Source organism: Neomonachus schauinslandi, chromosome 16, assembly GCF_002201575.2.
Source record: "Neomonachus schauinslandi chromosome 16, ASM220157v2, whole genome shotgun sequence".
Classification (NCBI taxonomy): Eukaryota; Metazoa; Chordata; class Mammalia; order Carnivora; family Phocidae; genus Neomonachus; species Neomonachus schauinslandi.
The window spans coordinates 7,281,271-7,296,707 of record NC_058418.1 but is presented as its reverse complement, the minus strand read 5'-3'; the positions used below and the strand labels follow the sequence as shown (position 1 = coordinate 7,296,707).

General features: G+C 52.4%; 3 protein-coding genes across 8 annotated transcripts in view; all 3 read left to right on the top strand.

The window, feature by feature from the left end:
- Positions 1-1,331, top strand: part of DHDH (dihydrodiol dehydrogenase) — a 7,233-nt gene extending 5,902 nt beyond the window's left edge. Inside the window, 2 exon segments of the mRNA XM_021681251.1 lie at positions 825-978; positions 1,222-1,331. Coding sequence (XP_021536926.1) covers positions 825-978; positions 1,222-1,331 — 264 coding nt within the window.
- Positions 1,332-7,164: 5,833 nt separating this feature from the next.
- BAX (BCL2 associated X, apoptosis regulator) lies at positions 7,165-10,941 on the top strand. Of its 6 annotated transcripts, none has more exons than XM_044922106.1 (6): positions 7,165-7,261; positions 7,837-7,888; positions 7,979-8,125; positions 8,455-8,590; positions 10,300-10,404; positions 10,868-10,941. In XM_044922106.1, the coding sequence occupies exons 1-6, from the start codon at positions 7,228-7,230 to the stop codon at positions 10,931-10,933; spliced, it is 540 nt and encodes a 179-aa protein (XP_044778041.1). In that variant the 5' UTR covers positions 7,165-7,227; the 3' UTR covers positions 10,934-10,941. The 6 variants fall into 6 exon arrangements, with proteins under 6 accessions (XP_044778041.1, XP_021536927.1, XP_044778042.1 ...); XM_021681252.1 differs by having other exon boundaries at positions 10,829-10,941; XM_044922107.1 differs by lacking the exon at positions 7,979-8,125 and having other exon boundaries at positions 10,829-10,941.
- A 2,856-nt stretch (positions 10,942-13,797) lies between these two features.
- FTL (ferritin light chain) lies at positions 13,798-15,302 on the top strand. Its single transcript, XM_021681255.1, has 4 exons — positions 13,798-14,143; positions 14,313-14,459; positions 14,744-14,869; positions 14,987-15,302. The coding sequence occupies exons 1-4, from the start codon at positions 14,042-14,044 to the stop codon at positions 15,137-15,139; spliced, it is 528 nt and encodes a 175-aa protein (XP_021536930.1). The 5' UTR covers positions 13,798-14,041; the 3' UTR covers positions 15,140-15,302.
- Positions 15,303-15,437: the final 135 nt, after the last annotated feature.

The following is a 15,437-nucleotide window of genomic DNA, read 5'->3' as shown; positions in this document are numbered from 1 at the left end:
CATCTGGCCAACTTTTAGGCTAAACAGTAGCTCCAAAAACAGATTTTTGGGAACCGTGGCCCCTCAAAACAGGAGTGGACCAGTTGTGGTTGTTGGAGCTGGCTATGGGCTGAAGCAGCCTTTTCCCCCAGCATTGCTAAGGAATCCATCATCAACCACCAGGACAAGGGATGGGTTTGGACCTCCAGGCTCCTTCCTGAGGGTGAACTTCCTGGTCTGTCAAAAATCCTTAGGCCTGGGGAGAAACCGGTTCTTATGAACCATTCCTAGGGGGCAGCTGTGGCCTTTGGAATTGCTTCCAGGACTGGATCCAGGCATTACCAAAGAGCGGCTTCATTGGGCTTCATGGAGCCCTGTTGCTAGAAAGAAATCCTGTTCTTAGCAGAAGAATTTGGACCTTGCCCCAGGCTTGAACTGCAGAATTTGGACCTTGCCTGGGCACATCTCTATTTCCAGTTTGGCCTAGACTTGGGTATGGGAATATTGTAGGCTTCCCAGGGCTCTGGGGCCAAAAAAAGAATCAAGTCTCCAACTAGGTAAGAAGGTACTGGATTGTCTAAGTCTCCTCCTTGCAAGGGAGATTCACACGCATGTGAAGATAAGCTGTCCTCATGAGGTCTAAGCATCAGGTTAGAGAGGGGTTTGCCCCTGGGGAGATGGACAAGCTTCTATTGTGACCGTCCTGCTGCTGAGAAGCGAATCCTCAGCAATGGGGGTGAGGGGGGCAAGTCTTCCTACCAGCCCCTAGCCGCCAGGTGTGAGACGGAGGCCCCCAAATATCATTAGGCTGGAGCCCCCAGTAGCCACCTCTTCTCTCCCCGCAGATCCTCAATCCCTTCTGGTGCCCAACAGAGCTGGTGGTGAAGGGAGAGCATGAGGAGTTCCCGCTGCCCCCAACCCCAAGCAAGGAATTCAATTTTACAAATGGAGCAGGCATGGTTTATGAGGCCAAGCATGTCCGGGAGTGCCTGCGAAAGGGTAAGGATGTGGAGGATGGGTGAGAGAGTGGCAGGGTGGAGGGGCAAATCTGGTAGTGGAGGTGGGCCACTCCCCAACCCTCAGCCACTCTAAGTAGCTGTCTAGAACTACAATTCCCAGGACTGCCTGGGGCATCCATCTGCCTGAACCATGCATTACTCTGCCTCTTGGGATTCTGGGAATGGTAGTTCTTTTGATCTTGGAGGTGTGAGTAGGAGGGGTCCCTAACTGTACTCTCCCCAGGCCTGAAGGAAAGTCCTGTGATACCCCTGGTGGAAACTGAACTCCTGGCTGACATCCCTGAAGAAGTAAGGAAGGCCATCGGAGTCACCTTCCCCCAAGACAAACGCTGATGCATGCCGTGAATAAATAAAGACATGGTTCCCACAGAGATCTTGGCAATGGTGGTTTGGTGGGAGCTGGAGCAAAGACCACCAAAGGGGTCACTAGAGAATAAATTTGGTAGAAGGATGTGGGGAGGGGGAGGAAGGCAGGGTCAGGACCACATTTCTCACAAGTTCTTGGAGCAGACACCTATGGGCAGATCCTTGGTTTGCCTACCATACCCTGTGTGACCCTGGGCAAGGAACTGCATGTGGGTAGGAGGTGTGTCCCTAACTGCACTCTCCTGCAGGCTCTCCCTGCCCCTGTTTCCTCATCAGCAGAGGAGAGACAGTACTAACCACCCTCTGGTGAGGATTAAATGAGATGGTATATGAACAGCCTCTGGTGCACGGTACATTCTCAACAAACGTTAACTGATGGCCCTTCACTTTGAGGTCAGGCCTTTCCCAAACTGGTCTCTAGAAGCTCCAGGCCTCCATTATGGTACCAAAATCATTTCAACTGGAAAGAAGGGATTTGTCTTCAGTTTCTTTCTTTTTGTTATTTTTTTAAGATTTTATTTATTTATTTGAGAGAGAGAGAGGCCGGCTCCCCACTGAGCAGGGAACCCAACATGGGGCTCGAATCCCAGGACCCCAGGATCATGACCTGAGCCGAAGGCAGATGCTTAACTGACTGAGCCACCCAGGCGGCCCTTGCCTTCAGTTTCTTTTTTTTTTAAAGATTTTATTTATTTATTTGAGAGAGAGAGAGAGAGTGAGAGAGAAAGCCCAAGAGGGGGTAGGGTCAGAGGGAGAAGCAGACTCCCTGCTGAGCAGGGAGCCCTACGTGGGACTCGATCCCGGGACTCCGGGATCGTGACCTGAGCCAAAGGCAGTCGCTTAACCAACTGAGCCACCCAGGCACCCTTGCCTTCAGTTTCAATGGCCTTATTGGCAAAGCCTGGGTCATATGCCCCTCTGTGTGGCAGGTTTAGGATGTCCGTCCCACTAAACTTAAATTACAAGCAGTTGGAGGGGGGCTATGTGTGGGTGGTTGGCCAGCCAATTAGGGTTAGCTCTGTGCTGCAAGCAAGGTCTAACTTTCATATTTTTCTGTAATAGTTTGTGTAGGTTAGGTTATGCTGCAGTAACAAACAGCCCTCAAATCTCAACCTAGCATAACAGGTTTACGTTTCACTGGAGTTATGTATTAGCTAAGATCTATATACCTGGTATCTAGGCTGACAGAGCCACTAAAATCTGGAGTCCTGCCAATCACCGTGGCCAAAGGAAGAAAGCTTTGGAGGCTCTGGTACCAAAACTTAAATGCCCTACCACATAAACAACATACATAATCTCTTGTAATTCATTCGCAAAAACTAGCCACACAACCTTGATGAGCCACAGAGAGAGTCCAGGAAGTCCAATTCTACCAGGTTCTAGAAGATAGAGAGGATACATTGGGTTTACACTAATAATTCTCACTTTGAGCAAATGAGACAGACTAGACATCAGTCAAATGAGTTTTCTATTATTTTCTATTCCAAGTGCCATTATACATCATTAAGCTATCACTACACTGGTCTCAGTCCTCTGCTTGCTTGGTTTCCATCTTTTGTGTGGCAAACATGGCTAATGTCTCTGTAATCATTCACTTACGATGCGAAAGTTTTCACTGGATGTACGGCTGCCCAGCTAAAGACTACATTTCCCAGGCCCCCTTGCAACTAGGTTCTAGCCAATGGGATGTATGCAGCATCTGAGTTACAGCTTTTTTTAGGCAAAGAGGATGGTCTCCCTTTCAACCTCTCCCTTCCTGGTACTGGTGTAGAGACGTGGTGTTGGGCATTGGCGTGTCTGTCTTACACCATGAGATGGAAGCCATGTTTGCAGATGGTGGAGTCACAAGCTAGAAGGATAGAAGAAAGACATGAAAAATGTCCTAGGTCAGCCACCAGGGCCCACTGCTCCTGAATAACCTAGCACCCACAACATAAAGGGTTCCTCTTTTCCTGGTGTGGCAACTGGTTTCTATGGTGGCTCTCAATGACCTCTACTTCCTGGTCTTCATGTCCTTCTGTCTCCCCTCTCCTGTGGGTGTGCTGGATCTAGTGATCTGGTAAAGGCAAAAGTGGTGGGATGTCCCTTCTGAGGCTAAGTGATAATAGACTGACTTCAGTCCTGCTTGCACTCCTGCTTGCTCACTGTGATGCAGCCAGCTGCCATGCTGTGAACTGCCCTATGAAGAGATCCCATGATAAGGAAGTGAGGACAGCCTGTGTCCAGCAGCCAGCAAGGAACTGAGGTCCTCAGTCCAACATATCTCAAGGAACTGAGTCTTCCCAATAACCATGTAAGCATGCTTGGAAATGGATCCTTCCCCAGTTGAAACTTTGGAAGAGACCAGAACCCCAGCTGACACCTTTCTGATAGCCTTGGGAGAGAATGTGAAACAGGGGACCCAGATAAGCCACATCCAGATTCCGCCTATAACTGATATCATGTAATATAAATCTATGACTTTAAAATATCTGTAAGTTATATTTTTCTTTGTTAGAAGAGTTTTAAAATATCAGTTTCTTTCTCTCCTCTTTGGATGTACTATAAGTAGCAGATTCTATTAGCTTCATTGTCCTTTTTTTTTTTAAGATTTAGTATTTATTTATTTAACAGAGAGAGAGAGAGAACAAGCAGGGGGAGTGGCAGGAAGAGGGAGAAGGAGGCTCCCCACTTAGCAGGGAGCCCAACGCAGAACTAGATCCCAGGATCCTGGGATCAAGCCCTGTATCGGGCTCCCTGCTCAGCGGGAAGCCTGCTTCTCCCTCTCCCACTTCCCCTGCTTGTGCTCCCTCTCTCGCTGTGTCTCTCTCTGTCAAATAAATAAATAAAATCTTTAAAAAAAAAGATTTTATTTATCTGAGAGCAGGGGAGAAAAAAGAGAGAGAGAGCACGGGGGGAGGGGCAGAGGGAGAGGGAGAGGCAGACTCCCCACTGAGCAGGGAGCCCCGACCCAGGGCTCAATCCAAGGACCCTGGGATCATGACTTGAGCCAAAGGCAGACACTTAACCAACTGAGTCACGCAGCCTCCCCAGCTTCACTGTCTTGTAATAATGTGTAAGACAGGGGCGTCTGGGTGGCTCAGTCAGTTAAGCAGCCAACTCTTAAGTTTCAGCTCAGGTCATGATATCAGGGTCCTGCGTGGGGCCCTGTATTGGACTCCCTGCTCAACGGGGTGTCTGCTCGAAGATTCTCCCTTTTCCCCCTCCTGCCCATGCTATTTCTCTCTCTCTCTCTCTCTCTCAAATAAATAAATAAATCTTTTTAAAAAATGTGTAAGAGATTTTTCATTACCAGTGAGCCATGGGAGAGCTATGAGCGGGGAGGACCATGATCAGCTCTTGGTATAGTAAGACCCTTCTAAGTCCATGTGGGGGATGGACTAGAGGGGAGGGACTGGAGTCTGGGAGGACATGGAAGAGGCAGGACCTATGAATGGGGCTGAGTAAGAAAGCCCTTGTGCAAACAACACAACTGTCAAGCTGGACACCTGAGAGCACCCATGAGAACTCCTGTGCAACTTTGGAAAGTTCAGCTCCTTCTCTGGGCCTCAGTTTCCTCATCTGTAAATAGGTCATAATTATCCTTGATGTCTTAGTTATCTATCACTGTGAAATGAATTGCTCCCAAATGTCGCAGCTTAAAACAACAATAAATATTATCTCACACAATTTCTGAAGGTTGGAAATCTATGAGTGGCTTAGCAGAGTGCTTCTGGCTCAGGGTCTCTCGTGAGGCTGCAGTCAGGACATTGGTAGGGAGTGTTGTCATCTGAAGGCTTGACTAGAGCCCGAGCTTGTGTTTACAAAGTGGTTCACTCACAAGGCTGATGGACTTGGTTCTTCACCACGTGTGTTTCTCTGGACGATGACTGCTTGAGTGTCCTTACAACATGGCGGCTGGCTTCCTCTAAAGCGAGTGATCCAAGAGAGAGCAAAACAGAAGCTGCAGTAACTTTCATGACCTAACTTTGGAAGTCACACTCTGTCATTTATTTCCACTATATCCTATTGATGACACTGCTCAGCCCTCTTCGGTGTGGGAGGGGACGACACAGGGGCATGAATACCTGGAGACTAAAATCGTTGGGGGCCATCTTGGAGGTGGGCTTCACAGTTCCAATGTAGCATCTTTGTTATTATAAACAGTTTTGACTTCAGAACTAGCTAAGAAGTTTTCTCCCCATTACTCAACGGCTGTACTGTTTAGAGGTCTGTAGCTGCATTAAAAGCCCTTTCTTCTCTTCTCTGTAATTAAGGCAAAGGAAGGGCTAATTCATTGGGCTGGAATAACAGGCACAGATAAAGTTAGCTTCAAAGTTAATAAGACACACTATTTCCCCCAAGGACATGCTTTCTTTCTCACAGAGAAACTTTGTTCCCTAAAATCCTAAAGTGTTGAAAAATCTATCAGTAAAAATGAAACATCCCACTCTTTTTTTTTTTTTTTTTTTTAATTCTTACGTGAAACATCCCACTCTTGCCTGTAATCATTTGAAACAGAGTAGCAGCTTCAATTTCCAATCTAGGTGCAGAGCTTCACATAAAGGCTTTCTGGACCCAATACTCCACATCTAGATTCACCTTGTAGTTTCCAAGGGTACAAGACCTTGGTTCCTCTTCACAGTCTGCACCTGATGTTGACCCTGACTTGCTTTGAGCCTATCATTTAGTTGTCACCTAAATTCTATCTTTCCTGCAAATCCTATAATAACTCTACCTTTTCCTTTGTTTGTCAAAATGCTCCATGGTTTCTCTCTTGTGTGGTCTCCATCATCACAATGGGTCAATAAACTTGACTTTGTCAGACTATGTTCCTCGTGGTGTTAGGCTGATGTATTAAGACTTCTATGATCTTCTATTGCTATGGCTCCCGGGGGAGGACCCTTGGGACCTAGATCCCTTCTCTTATATGCCCCACCCTTCATTATCTGACCCCAGCCTATTTTCTAATCTGAGTTTTTTCTTCTTCTTCTTTTTAAAACAGAGATATAATAATTTCCATGCAGTAAAGTGCGCATTTCCTATGTACAGTTGCATGAATTTTTCAACAGGTGTATACCCAAATAATCATCACCTAGATCAAGATACAGCTCATTTCAACCCCCCCCCCACACACAGGTGCCTGTCTCGGGGTCCTTCCCCTTTCATACCCTGCCAATCTATCAGCATAGATTAGTTTTGCCACTTTTTGAACTTTATATTCCTTCTATTTCCACAAAAACAACTCACAGACTTTAATCATCTGAAACGTCCTGCCTCAGTGAATGATAATTTTGGCCTCCGATGTTCCTTCTGCCCTGGGGAGGGCTCAAATCCTACCTGAAACTTCCGAAAATGCCGCACGAACGAATGAATGAACGTTAGAGCTGCCAGGGCGCCTGGGTGGCTCAGTTGGTTAAGCGACTGCCTTCGGCTCAGGTCATGATCCTGGAGTCCCTGGCTCGAGTCCCGCATCGGGCTCCCTGCTCGGCAGGGAGCCTGCTTCTGCCTCTGACCCTCCCCCCTCTCATGTGCGCTCTCTCTCTCATTCTCTCTGTCTCAAATAAATAAATAAAATCTTAAAAAAAAAAAGAAAAGAAAGTTAGAGCAGCCATGGAACGGGTGGCCGGTAGAAGGGCGCCACGACCGGTTCCTATAGGGAAGTACGACTCGGACGGTCACGTGATAGGGGCTGAGTTCCCCCCAGTAGGAGAGGCCGGTGCGGTCACGTGACCTCACGGCCCTGCGGGGCGACAGCAAGCGGTCGCCATTTTGCGGGGCGGTCACGTGAGAGGACGCACGCTCAGTGGGCGGTCACGTGACCAGGGGCGTGCTGCGGCCGCCCGGGCGGACCCGGCGAGAGGCGGCGGCGGGAGCGGCGGTGATGGACGGGTCCGGGGAGCAACCCAGAGGCGGGGGTGAGGCGGGAGGCAGACGGGCGGGAGGAGGGCGAGCCCCTCGCCGGCCGGCCCCACGATCCCTCCTGCCGGTCTGGGGCCGTGCGATCTCCAAGCACTCCGGGGTAGAAACTCCCGGATCGGGCGCTGCCAGCTTCCAGCCCCCTCCCTCCCCGGGGGTTCCCGGCTCTCTGGCCTCCGTGCCCCGATTCCTTCCTGTCTGGTGCTCTCGGACCGCCGAGAAGCTGGAGACCCCAGAATCCAAGCCCCCGGGGCAGGCCCGGGCTTGTCGCCGGCACCACTTCCTGGTGGGAGGGGCGGGTCTCTCATCTGTCCCCTCAGGCCAGGGGTCTGGATGTGTGAAGTGTTCCCTAAGCCGCCTCCGCCGGAAGAACGTAGGTTAGAGGCCTAGGCTCCCTGCCTTTTTCTCCATTAGGGACTCAGTTGTCTGGGCCCCTAGCCACTGTATCTACCAGGAACCCAGAAATGCAGGACCCCCTAGTGTTGTCCTCCCTCAGAGATCATGAGCCACCCTGGTTCCCTGGATCCCCTAGAACCCAAGAGTCCAGGCACCTCTTCCCTCCTTTCTCCTCTAGGGCCCACCAGCTCTGAGCAGATCATGAAGACAGGGGCCCTTTTGCTTCAGGGGTGAGTTTGAGGTGTGATTATTGCCAAGCGGATTTGAGGAGTGATGCCCCATTCTGATTCTGCACCCCCTACACTCCATTCCCACTCTAGTTTCATCCAAGATCGAGCAGGGCGAATGGGGGGAGAGACACCCGAGCTGGCCCTGGAGCAGGTGCCCCAGGATGCATCCACCAAGAAGCTCAGCGAGTGTCTCAAGCGCATCGGAGATGAACTGGACAGTAACATGGAATTACAGAGGTGTGGCCCCTGAGCCCCAGGAGTCCAGCCACTGGTCCCCTTCTCCCTCAGCCCATGGGTCCAGCCCGTCCAGCCCCCACTCTGCTCAGCACTCTGGACTCTCAGCCCTTCCTTCTTTTAGAATATCGAAACCCTCCCTGAGGGAGTCATTTTCCCCACATTCCTAAGTGTCCATCTTGTCCCTTTCCCCCATGTTGGCCCTTTCTCTTTCACGTCAGCCTGGCTTGGGGGGCCTCAGTTTCCTTGTCTTTGGTATGAGGTAGATGCCAGGGTCTCCACATTTTGCCTGATCTTTCCTCCCCAGCACTGGCTTTCCTCTTTTCCTGCAGGATGATCGCAGCCGTGGACACAGACTCCCCCCGTGAGGTCTTTTTCCGAGTGGCAGCTGACATGTTTTCTGATGGCAACTTCAACTGGGGCCGGGTTGTTGCCCTCTTCTACTTTGCCAGCAAACTGGTGCTCAAGGTGGGCGGCTGCAGGGCAGTGAGCCCAGGGAAGTGCCATTCAGACCTACGAGGACCTAGGGGTTGTGAGGTCAACCCCTGTGGCAGCCCACTCACCCAAGGGAATGGAGAGAGCTATGGGCTGGTTGTTTGCTCCTTCATTTATTCATGCGGCATTTATTGGGCCTACTATGTGCCTGACCTGTACTCGACACCCGAGATGCAGCACCAAACAGCAGGCTGGAGCCCTGCTCTCTTGGAGCTCACATTGTCCAATGGGTGCTGAGAGAAGTAAACTAGGATGATGTAATGCAAAGCGGTCGGAACGACTTCTAAGAGCGAGTGACATTAAAGCCGACGTTGCAGTGATCTATGAAGATCAGGGGGAAAGGCATCTGGTGGTGGCCACAGCAAGTGCAAAGGCCATGAGGCAGGACCAAGGCTGATGCGCTGAGGGCAGATTGCAAGGGGTCTTGTGAGGGCCCCCCACAATCGATGTTAAAGATGTTAACTTTGCCATGAATGAGAGGGGAGTGACTGGCTGGTTTTAAACAGGAGTGAGGTGACCTGATTTATAAATTTAAAGGATTGTTCTAGGAAGCAAAATGTTAATTGTATGATCTAGGCTGTAAGCATATGGCTGTTCATTATGAAATCCTTTTAACTTTAAAATATCAGGGGAACGGAAGCCTAACAATTTTGGGGGGCCATTGTGCGTAGGAAAAAAGATACGGGGCAAAAGCTGGGAAGCTGGGAGGAGGCACCTATAGTAGTTCTGGTGAATGATGACTGACCTGGCCTCTGTTGGTAGCAGTGGAGGCAGGGAGTAGATTTCTTTATTATTATTATTATTTTTTTAAGATTTTATTTATTTGACAGAGAGAGACACAGCGAGAGAGGGAACACAAGCAGGGGGAGTGGGAGAGGGAGAAGCAGGCTTCCTGTGGAGCAGGGAGCCCGATGCGGGGCTCTATCCCAGGACCCTGGGATCATGACCTGAGCCGAAGGCAGCCGCTTAACTGACTGAGCCACCCAGGCGCCCCCGGGAGTAGATTGCTTAATGTCTTTGCCAGATTGAGCTGATGGGGCTTGAATATTGGAGGTGAGGGGGACAACAGTCAGAGTGATGGTGGGGCTGTGTAAGGTGCTGGGGACAATAGGGAGGAAAGCAGCCAGATAAATAAAGGGTGGGAAGGGGAAGTTCAGGGAGTTGGAGAGTCATGGGCATGGAGGTATGTCTGGTCCTATCTAGTCTGAAGGTCAGAAAAGCCCTCTCTGGAGAAATTGACATTAGACCTGACATGAGAGCTTTGAGGGAGGAGTAAAAATTTGCTTGGTTGAAGCATGTTTAGGTAGAAGAATCAGCATGTACAAAGGTCCTGAGGCAGGGAAGAGTTGCTGGGAATGAAGATATGGAAGAAGGTAAATGAGACACAGAAAAGAAGTGGAAAATTGGAATGCGACCAAGTCAGAGCCTTCATACAGGGCCTTGTGGGCTAAGATACGCCTTTTGGTCTTTACCACCTGGGGAGCCATGGAAAGTATGTGAGCAGGGCAGTTGACCGCGACAAGATCCAGTTTATAATTTATGAAGCTCATTCGGAGTATGAGTGGAAGGAGACTGCAGTGGGGCAGGAGGGGAGGCAGAGTTGAGAAAGGAGGCTTGGGGCCACTGTCCCCAGACAGTGGGGGACAAGGCTCAGTCCCTAAGGCCCACCCTACTCCCTGCAGGCCCTGTGTACCAAGGTGCCCGAGCTGATCAAGACCATTATGGGCTGGACACTGGACTTCCTTCGAGAGCGGCTGCTGGGCTGGATCCAGGACCAGGGTGGTTGGGTGAGGCCCCTAACCCCTCCCCGACTCCTCCGAGACCCCTGGGTCTTCCCGAGCCCACCAGTGTTGCCCTCTCTGACTCTGGATCATCAAATGGGGTCTGTAATGCATTTCCTCACATGTCTGATCAACTCCTAATTTGTCTGCTATCCTCTGAGCTGCTGGTGACCTCTGACCTGCTGGTGACCTCTGACCTCTCAGTGACCTCTGACCTAACTAGTACCTTCTGTCCTTCCTGGTGCCTCCATTTCCTCTGGAGTCCCTCAAGTTTTTTGATAACCCTTTGACGCCAGCTGTTTGATATCCATTCATCTTAGGCTCTTGCCCCCACTCATGCCCTATGACCACCTCCCTGATTTCCTCCTGTGCTGGCCCAAGGGCTGCCCCTTGGCCCAGCTGCTGAAGTGACTGATGTCCCTGTCCACAGGACGGCCTGCTCTCATACTTTGGGACACCCACGTGGCAGACAGTGACCATCTTCGTGGCTGGAGTGCTCACTGCATCACTCACCATCTGGAAAAAGATGGGCTGAGGCCACCAGCTGCCTTGGACTGTGTCTTTTCTGCATAAATTATGGCATTTTTCCGGGAGGGGTGGGGATTGGGGGTCATGGGCATTTTTCTTACTTTTGTAATTATTGGGGCAGGGGGGCATGGGGAGGAGTGGTCTAGGGGGGCAATAAACCTCTTTCAGGCCACACTTCAGAGTCTGAATCACTGGGAGCCCACTCCTTGGCTGTCACAGGAGACCAGGCTTCAGGTGCTGACAAATCTTTTTCGAAGGAGCCTAGTGCCCTCTGGGTTAGTGAGGAGTTAGGTCTCCACTCTGCCCTCCAGGAGCATGCAGTCCTGAGGGAACTGAAGATCACTGTGTGGAAGCCTACGGTCTTGTGTTGGAGGCAGCACTGGGCAAGGCCAAGCCAAGCAGTGGAGCCTGGGGCTTTAGGGAAAGAGAACAGTGCAGCAGGCCCTGGAGAACTAGGGCTTGGAAGCTTCCACCACATGGGACCAGAGGAAGTTGCACTTACTGAGGTGGAGAATGGGGGCGGGGGGGGGGGGGAGAGATGGGAGGCCTTGGGAGGACTTAATGGACCATGAGAGGGCTCTAGAGCCCTGTGGAGAAGCTACTGGAGGTCAGAAGGCTGGAATCGGGGGTTCTGAGCGAGAGGACAAGGCCTGAGCCAGTGCTGTGTGGCCTGAGGGGACAGGGCTGGACACCTGTTGCGTGGGGAGGGGCTGGTCCAGTAACTGGGTGGGACCCTCCAGGAAAGGAGGCCCTAGTGAGGATGCTGGAAAGCTGCCTTGTAGATTGGACACAGAAAAGGAAATAGAGATTAAGATCACTTGGTCATAGGGTCTGTTGTACCTTCTCTCTGGGTCTCTCCCCCCCCCCCCCCCCCCGCAGCTCTTTCTGTCCTCTGTCTCTCTGGGCCTCTTGTTTTCCCCCATCCCATGATCTACCCCTCACCCCCAAGATCTCAGTCCTTTTTCAGATCGTTTTTGTCTCCCCACTTCCTCTCCCTCTACCAGTGAGCACTTCTGAAGAAGCCACCTCTCTGCCAGCGGGGCCTACTGGAGGCTAAAGGTCTTTAGGCTGAGGTATGAAATTTGGTGAATGAGTAACTCAGGCCCCATTGTGACTGTGTGCCTGGGGCAACTGCCCCTCCCCCAGAGACTCTCCCGGAGACACCAAGTAGGGGGAGAGCTGACAGATAAGATAGCAGTGAGGGGAGACTGAGTCAACTGCCCAGAGAGGGGCCAGTATGACCATAGGCAGGAGCCCAGGGAAAACATCAAGGCAACTAAAAAGACTGTAAGACTCAGAGACAAAGCACACTCGCATCTTCGGGGAGTGGGCCAGACCTGGTTCCCAGCCAGGCCTAGTTCTCATGGTCCCAGCCAGTTTGCAGTCTGCCATGGACACGAGGTCAGTCAGTGGCCCCACCCCGCCTCTGCATGAGACCCTTCCTGCTGAGTTCAGCATGACTCAGCACGGCTGCTCCCCTGGCCACGGGCCCAGGTGCCCCTTAAGGACCCCAGATACCAGCCTGGTCCAGCAACCTCTGGGTCAGGAGACACCTCCCTGCCTGGGCTGTTTGGAGTGTCCCCCCTGTAAAGCAGGCCTCAGTGGCTTCAGCTCCCCTGCCCAACCCACTGGCTACCCTCATTAGGGCACTGAAAATAGGGTCAAGTTCCTGTCTTTCTCTCCTTTTCCCCCCTCTAGGACGGGGAGTTCCTTGAGGGCAGAGTCCTGGTTTGAGCCAGCTCTGCTTCCCAGACACCAGCCTGCAACTGACAGACTTAAAAAATGTACATTGGTTAAAGACACATCCCATCCACAGGTCTGCAGACCCTCCTTGTTTCCCCAGAACCCAGGGCTTCTCTTTGGGAGCTTCAAGAAGCATGTGTTAAGCAAGACAGGGACTGCTTCAGAGCCAAAGAGAATTCCAAGTCTCTGGCTGCCCTCAGAATAGTCTCCAGGAAAAGCAGCCTGAGAGACCCTAAAGCTTGAGTGTCATTTCAGCTTTACCTTACGCATGTCAGCTTCCAGAAAAACAGGCCCCTGAAATAGCCCCAAGGTATTCCAAATGGCCCAATCTTTCAAAGGCTCCACAGACCTCCTACCTCTTAGAAAATCCCTTATGAGGCTTCCAGAAATATCCCAGTCCCCTATGGGGGGGGGGTGCAGGAGGACCCCCAAGGCTCTAGAACTGTCCTTTTCATCTTGAAGATCACTTCATGAGTATTAAGACACACACACCACCACCACCCCTCTCCCAGGGGAAGATTCCAGAAAATAAGGACTTCCAACCTGAGCTCTAGTGCTACAGAAATTCCCAATCCTTGAGTGAACCCCAGGGCTCCAGGTCCCCCCTTTCAATCCATCTATCAGAGAGATCCCCAAGATTCCAGAAATATCTCACCGCACCGCCTTCCAAACTTCTTAATGATCCGGGGACCCCTTATCTTCCAGAGCAAACCCCAGTCATCTGGAGGTCTCCGCACCTCTGAGAAACCTCCAGGGCGCCAGAAAGGTCCATGCTCTAAGAGACAACCCCAGAATCCAACCTACTTTCCTGAGACAACCCCAAGACTCCAGAGTTATAATTTTCCAGGGCTCCCAGTGTCCCCGTCAACCTTCCACCTACCAGGGAGACCCCCACAAACCCGACGTCCCAGAATCAGAACCAGGACCCTTACACCCCGCAACCCACCCCCCACCTCCGCTTCCCCATTTCACAACAGCCTCGCGCTACTGGCGCGTGACTTCCCCACTTCTGGGCGGGGGTCTGGGACTCCTATCAGCTCGGATTGGTCAATAGCTGGCCCTAAGCCCCGCCTTCCAGCACCGCGGATTGGCCGATCGCTCTCCCTGAACGGCCCACCCCCGAGGGCCCGCGCGCTATAAAAGAAGCCGCTTTGGCCACGGTTTCTAGCAGTGCGCCCGGCGGTCCTGCGGCTCTGTCTCTTGCTTCAACAGTGTTTGGACGGAACAGACCCAGGGACGCCCCTCCAACCAGCCAACGACCACCCTCCAACCTCTTTTCCAGTCGCAACCTTGGGAGCCATCTTCTTGGCCACCTGCTGCCTCCGGGACCAGCCAACAGCCAATTTCGAGCTTACCTTACCACCAATCAACCATGAGCTCCCAGATTCGTCAGAATTATTCCACCGAGGTGGAGGCCGCCGTCAACCGCCTGGTCAACATGCATCTGCGGGCCTCCTACACCTACCTCTCTCTGGTGAGGGTCCCCAGGACGCCCCCAGCCTAAGTTGCCCCCAAGTGCGCACCTCCGGCCCTCTGCGCACGCGCTGGCCGCCTTTGTCCCGTAGGGTGGTCGGAGGGCGGAGTCCGGGCTCCTGGGCGGCCTTTCTTCCCGCTAACCATTTTTCGCGCTTCCCATCCCGCAGGGCTTCTATTTCGACCGTGACGATGTGGCTCTGGAAGGCGTGCGCCACTTCTTCCGCGAGTTGGCTGAGGAGAAGCGCGAGGGCGCCGAGCGTCTCTTGAAGATGCAAAACCAGCGTGGCGGCCGCGCCCTCTTCCAGGACGTCCAGGTAGGTAGTGTGCGGGCGGCGGACTACAGGTCCCGGTAGTCCGTGCGCGCGCCCAGCGCCTTGACCGTAGCGGTGTAGGCCCCGCGTGGGCTTCTGGACGATTGTGTTCACTCTTGCGCGGCGCAAAATGGAGGCGCGCGCACTTTCCCGAAGACGTAGCTGTCCACACCGCAACGGGGCCTCCTGGGATGGGTGGTTGTAGGAGCCTGGGCGTGATGGAGGCAAGCCCTTAGACGCTTTTGCGGTCTATTTAGCTAGTCCTGAGCCCTCTGTCCTCTGTACAGAAGCCGTCCCAAGATGAGTGGGGGAAAACCCTGGACGCCATGGAAGCTGCCCTGGTTCTGGAGAAGAGCCTGAACCAGGCCCTTTTGGATCTGCATGCCCTGGGTTCTGCCCGCGCAGACCCCCATGTAAGTACTCCTTTCATCCACATTTAATTGGGCAAATTTCCCTTTGAGCCTCGTTTCCCCATCTGTCACACTGTGGATGCATAAGTGGCCAACGTCTTCCCTTCTTCTGTCACTCAGCTCTGTGACTTCCTGGAGAACCACTTCCTAGATGAGGAGGTGAAACTCATCAAGAAGATGGGCGACCACCTGACTAACCTCCGCAGGCTGGCCGGCCCCCAGGCTGGACTGGGCGAGTATCTCTTCGAGAGGCTCACTCTCAAGCACGACTAGGTGGAGACCAGCAGCCTTTGAGGGGGCCCCTCTGACAGCCAGCCCCCTGGTGCCAGAGTTTGTGCCTCAGCCTCTCCCTGCAGCCACGAGACAGCTTTTTAACCACCCTGGAGCCCTTTCCCAAGCCTTGGACCAAGTGGAAACAATAAAGCTTTTTGCAGCAGCTGGTGGTTTGGGGTGTGTTTTTGTTGTGCTTGCGTGTATGGTGTGGGAAATGAGGTGGTGGTATCTATTTTCAGAAGGCCTATAGTTGGACTGCCCTGGCAGGGAGCCGGGTGTTGGCCCTGCGTCCCATCTT

Coding starts and splice junctions, on each gene's coding strand:
- BAX (XM_044922104.1), top strand. CDS start 7,228: ATGGACGGGTCCGGGGAGCAACCCAGAGGCGGGG. Junction 7,262..7,836: donor GGAGCAACCCAGAGGCGGGG/GTGAGGCGGGAG, acceptor TTTCTCCTCTAG/GGCCCACCAGCTCTGAGCAG. Junction 7,889..7,978: donor GGGGCCCTTTTGCTTCAGGG/GTGAGTTTGAGG, acceptor TTCCCACTCTAG/TTTCATCCAAGATCGAGCAG.
- FTL (XM_021681255.1), top strand. CDS start 14,042: ATGAGCTCCCAGATTCGTCAGAATTATTCCACCGAGGTGGAGGCCGCC. Junction 14,144..14,312: donor CCTACACCTACCTCTCTCTG/GTGAGGGTCCCC, acceptor CCCATCCCGCAG/GGCTTCTATTTCGACCGTGA. Junction 14,870..14,986: donor CTGCCCGCGCAGACCCCCAT/GTAAGTACTCCT, acceptor TCTGTCACTCAG/CTCTGTGACTTCCTGGAGAA.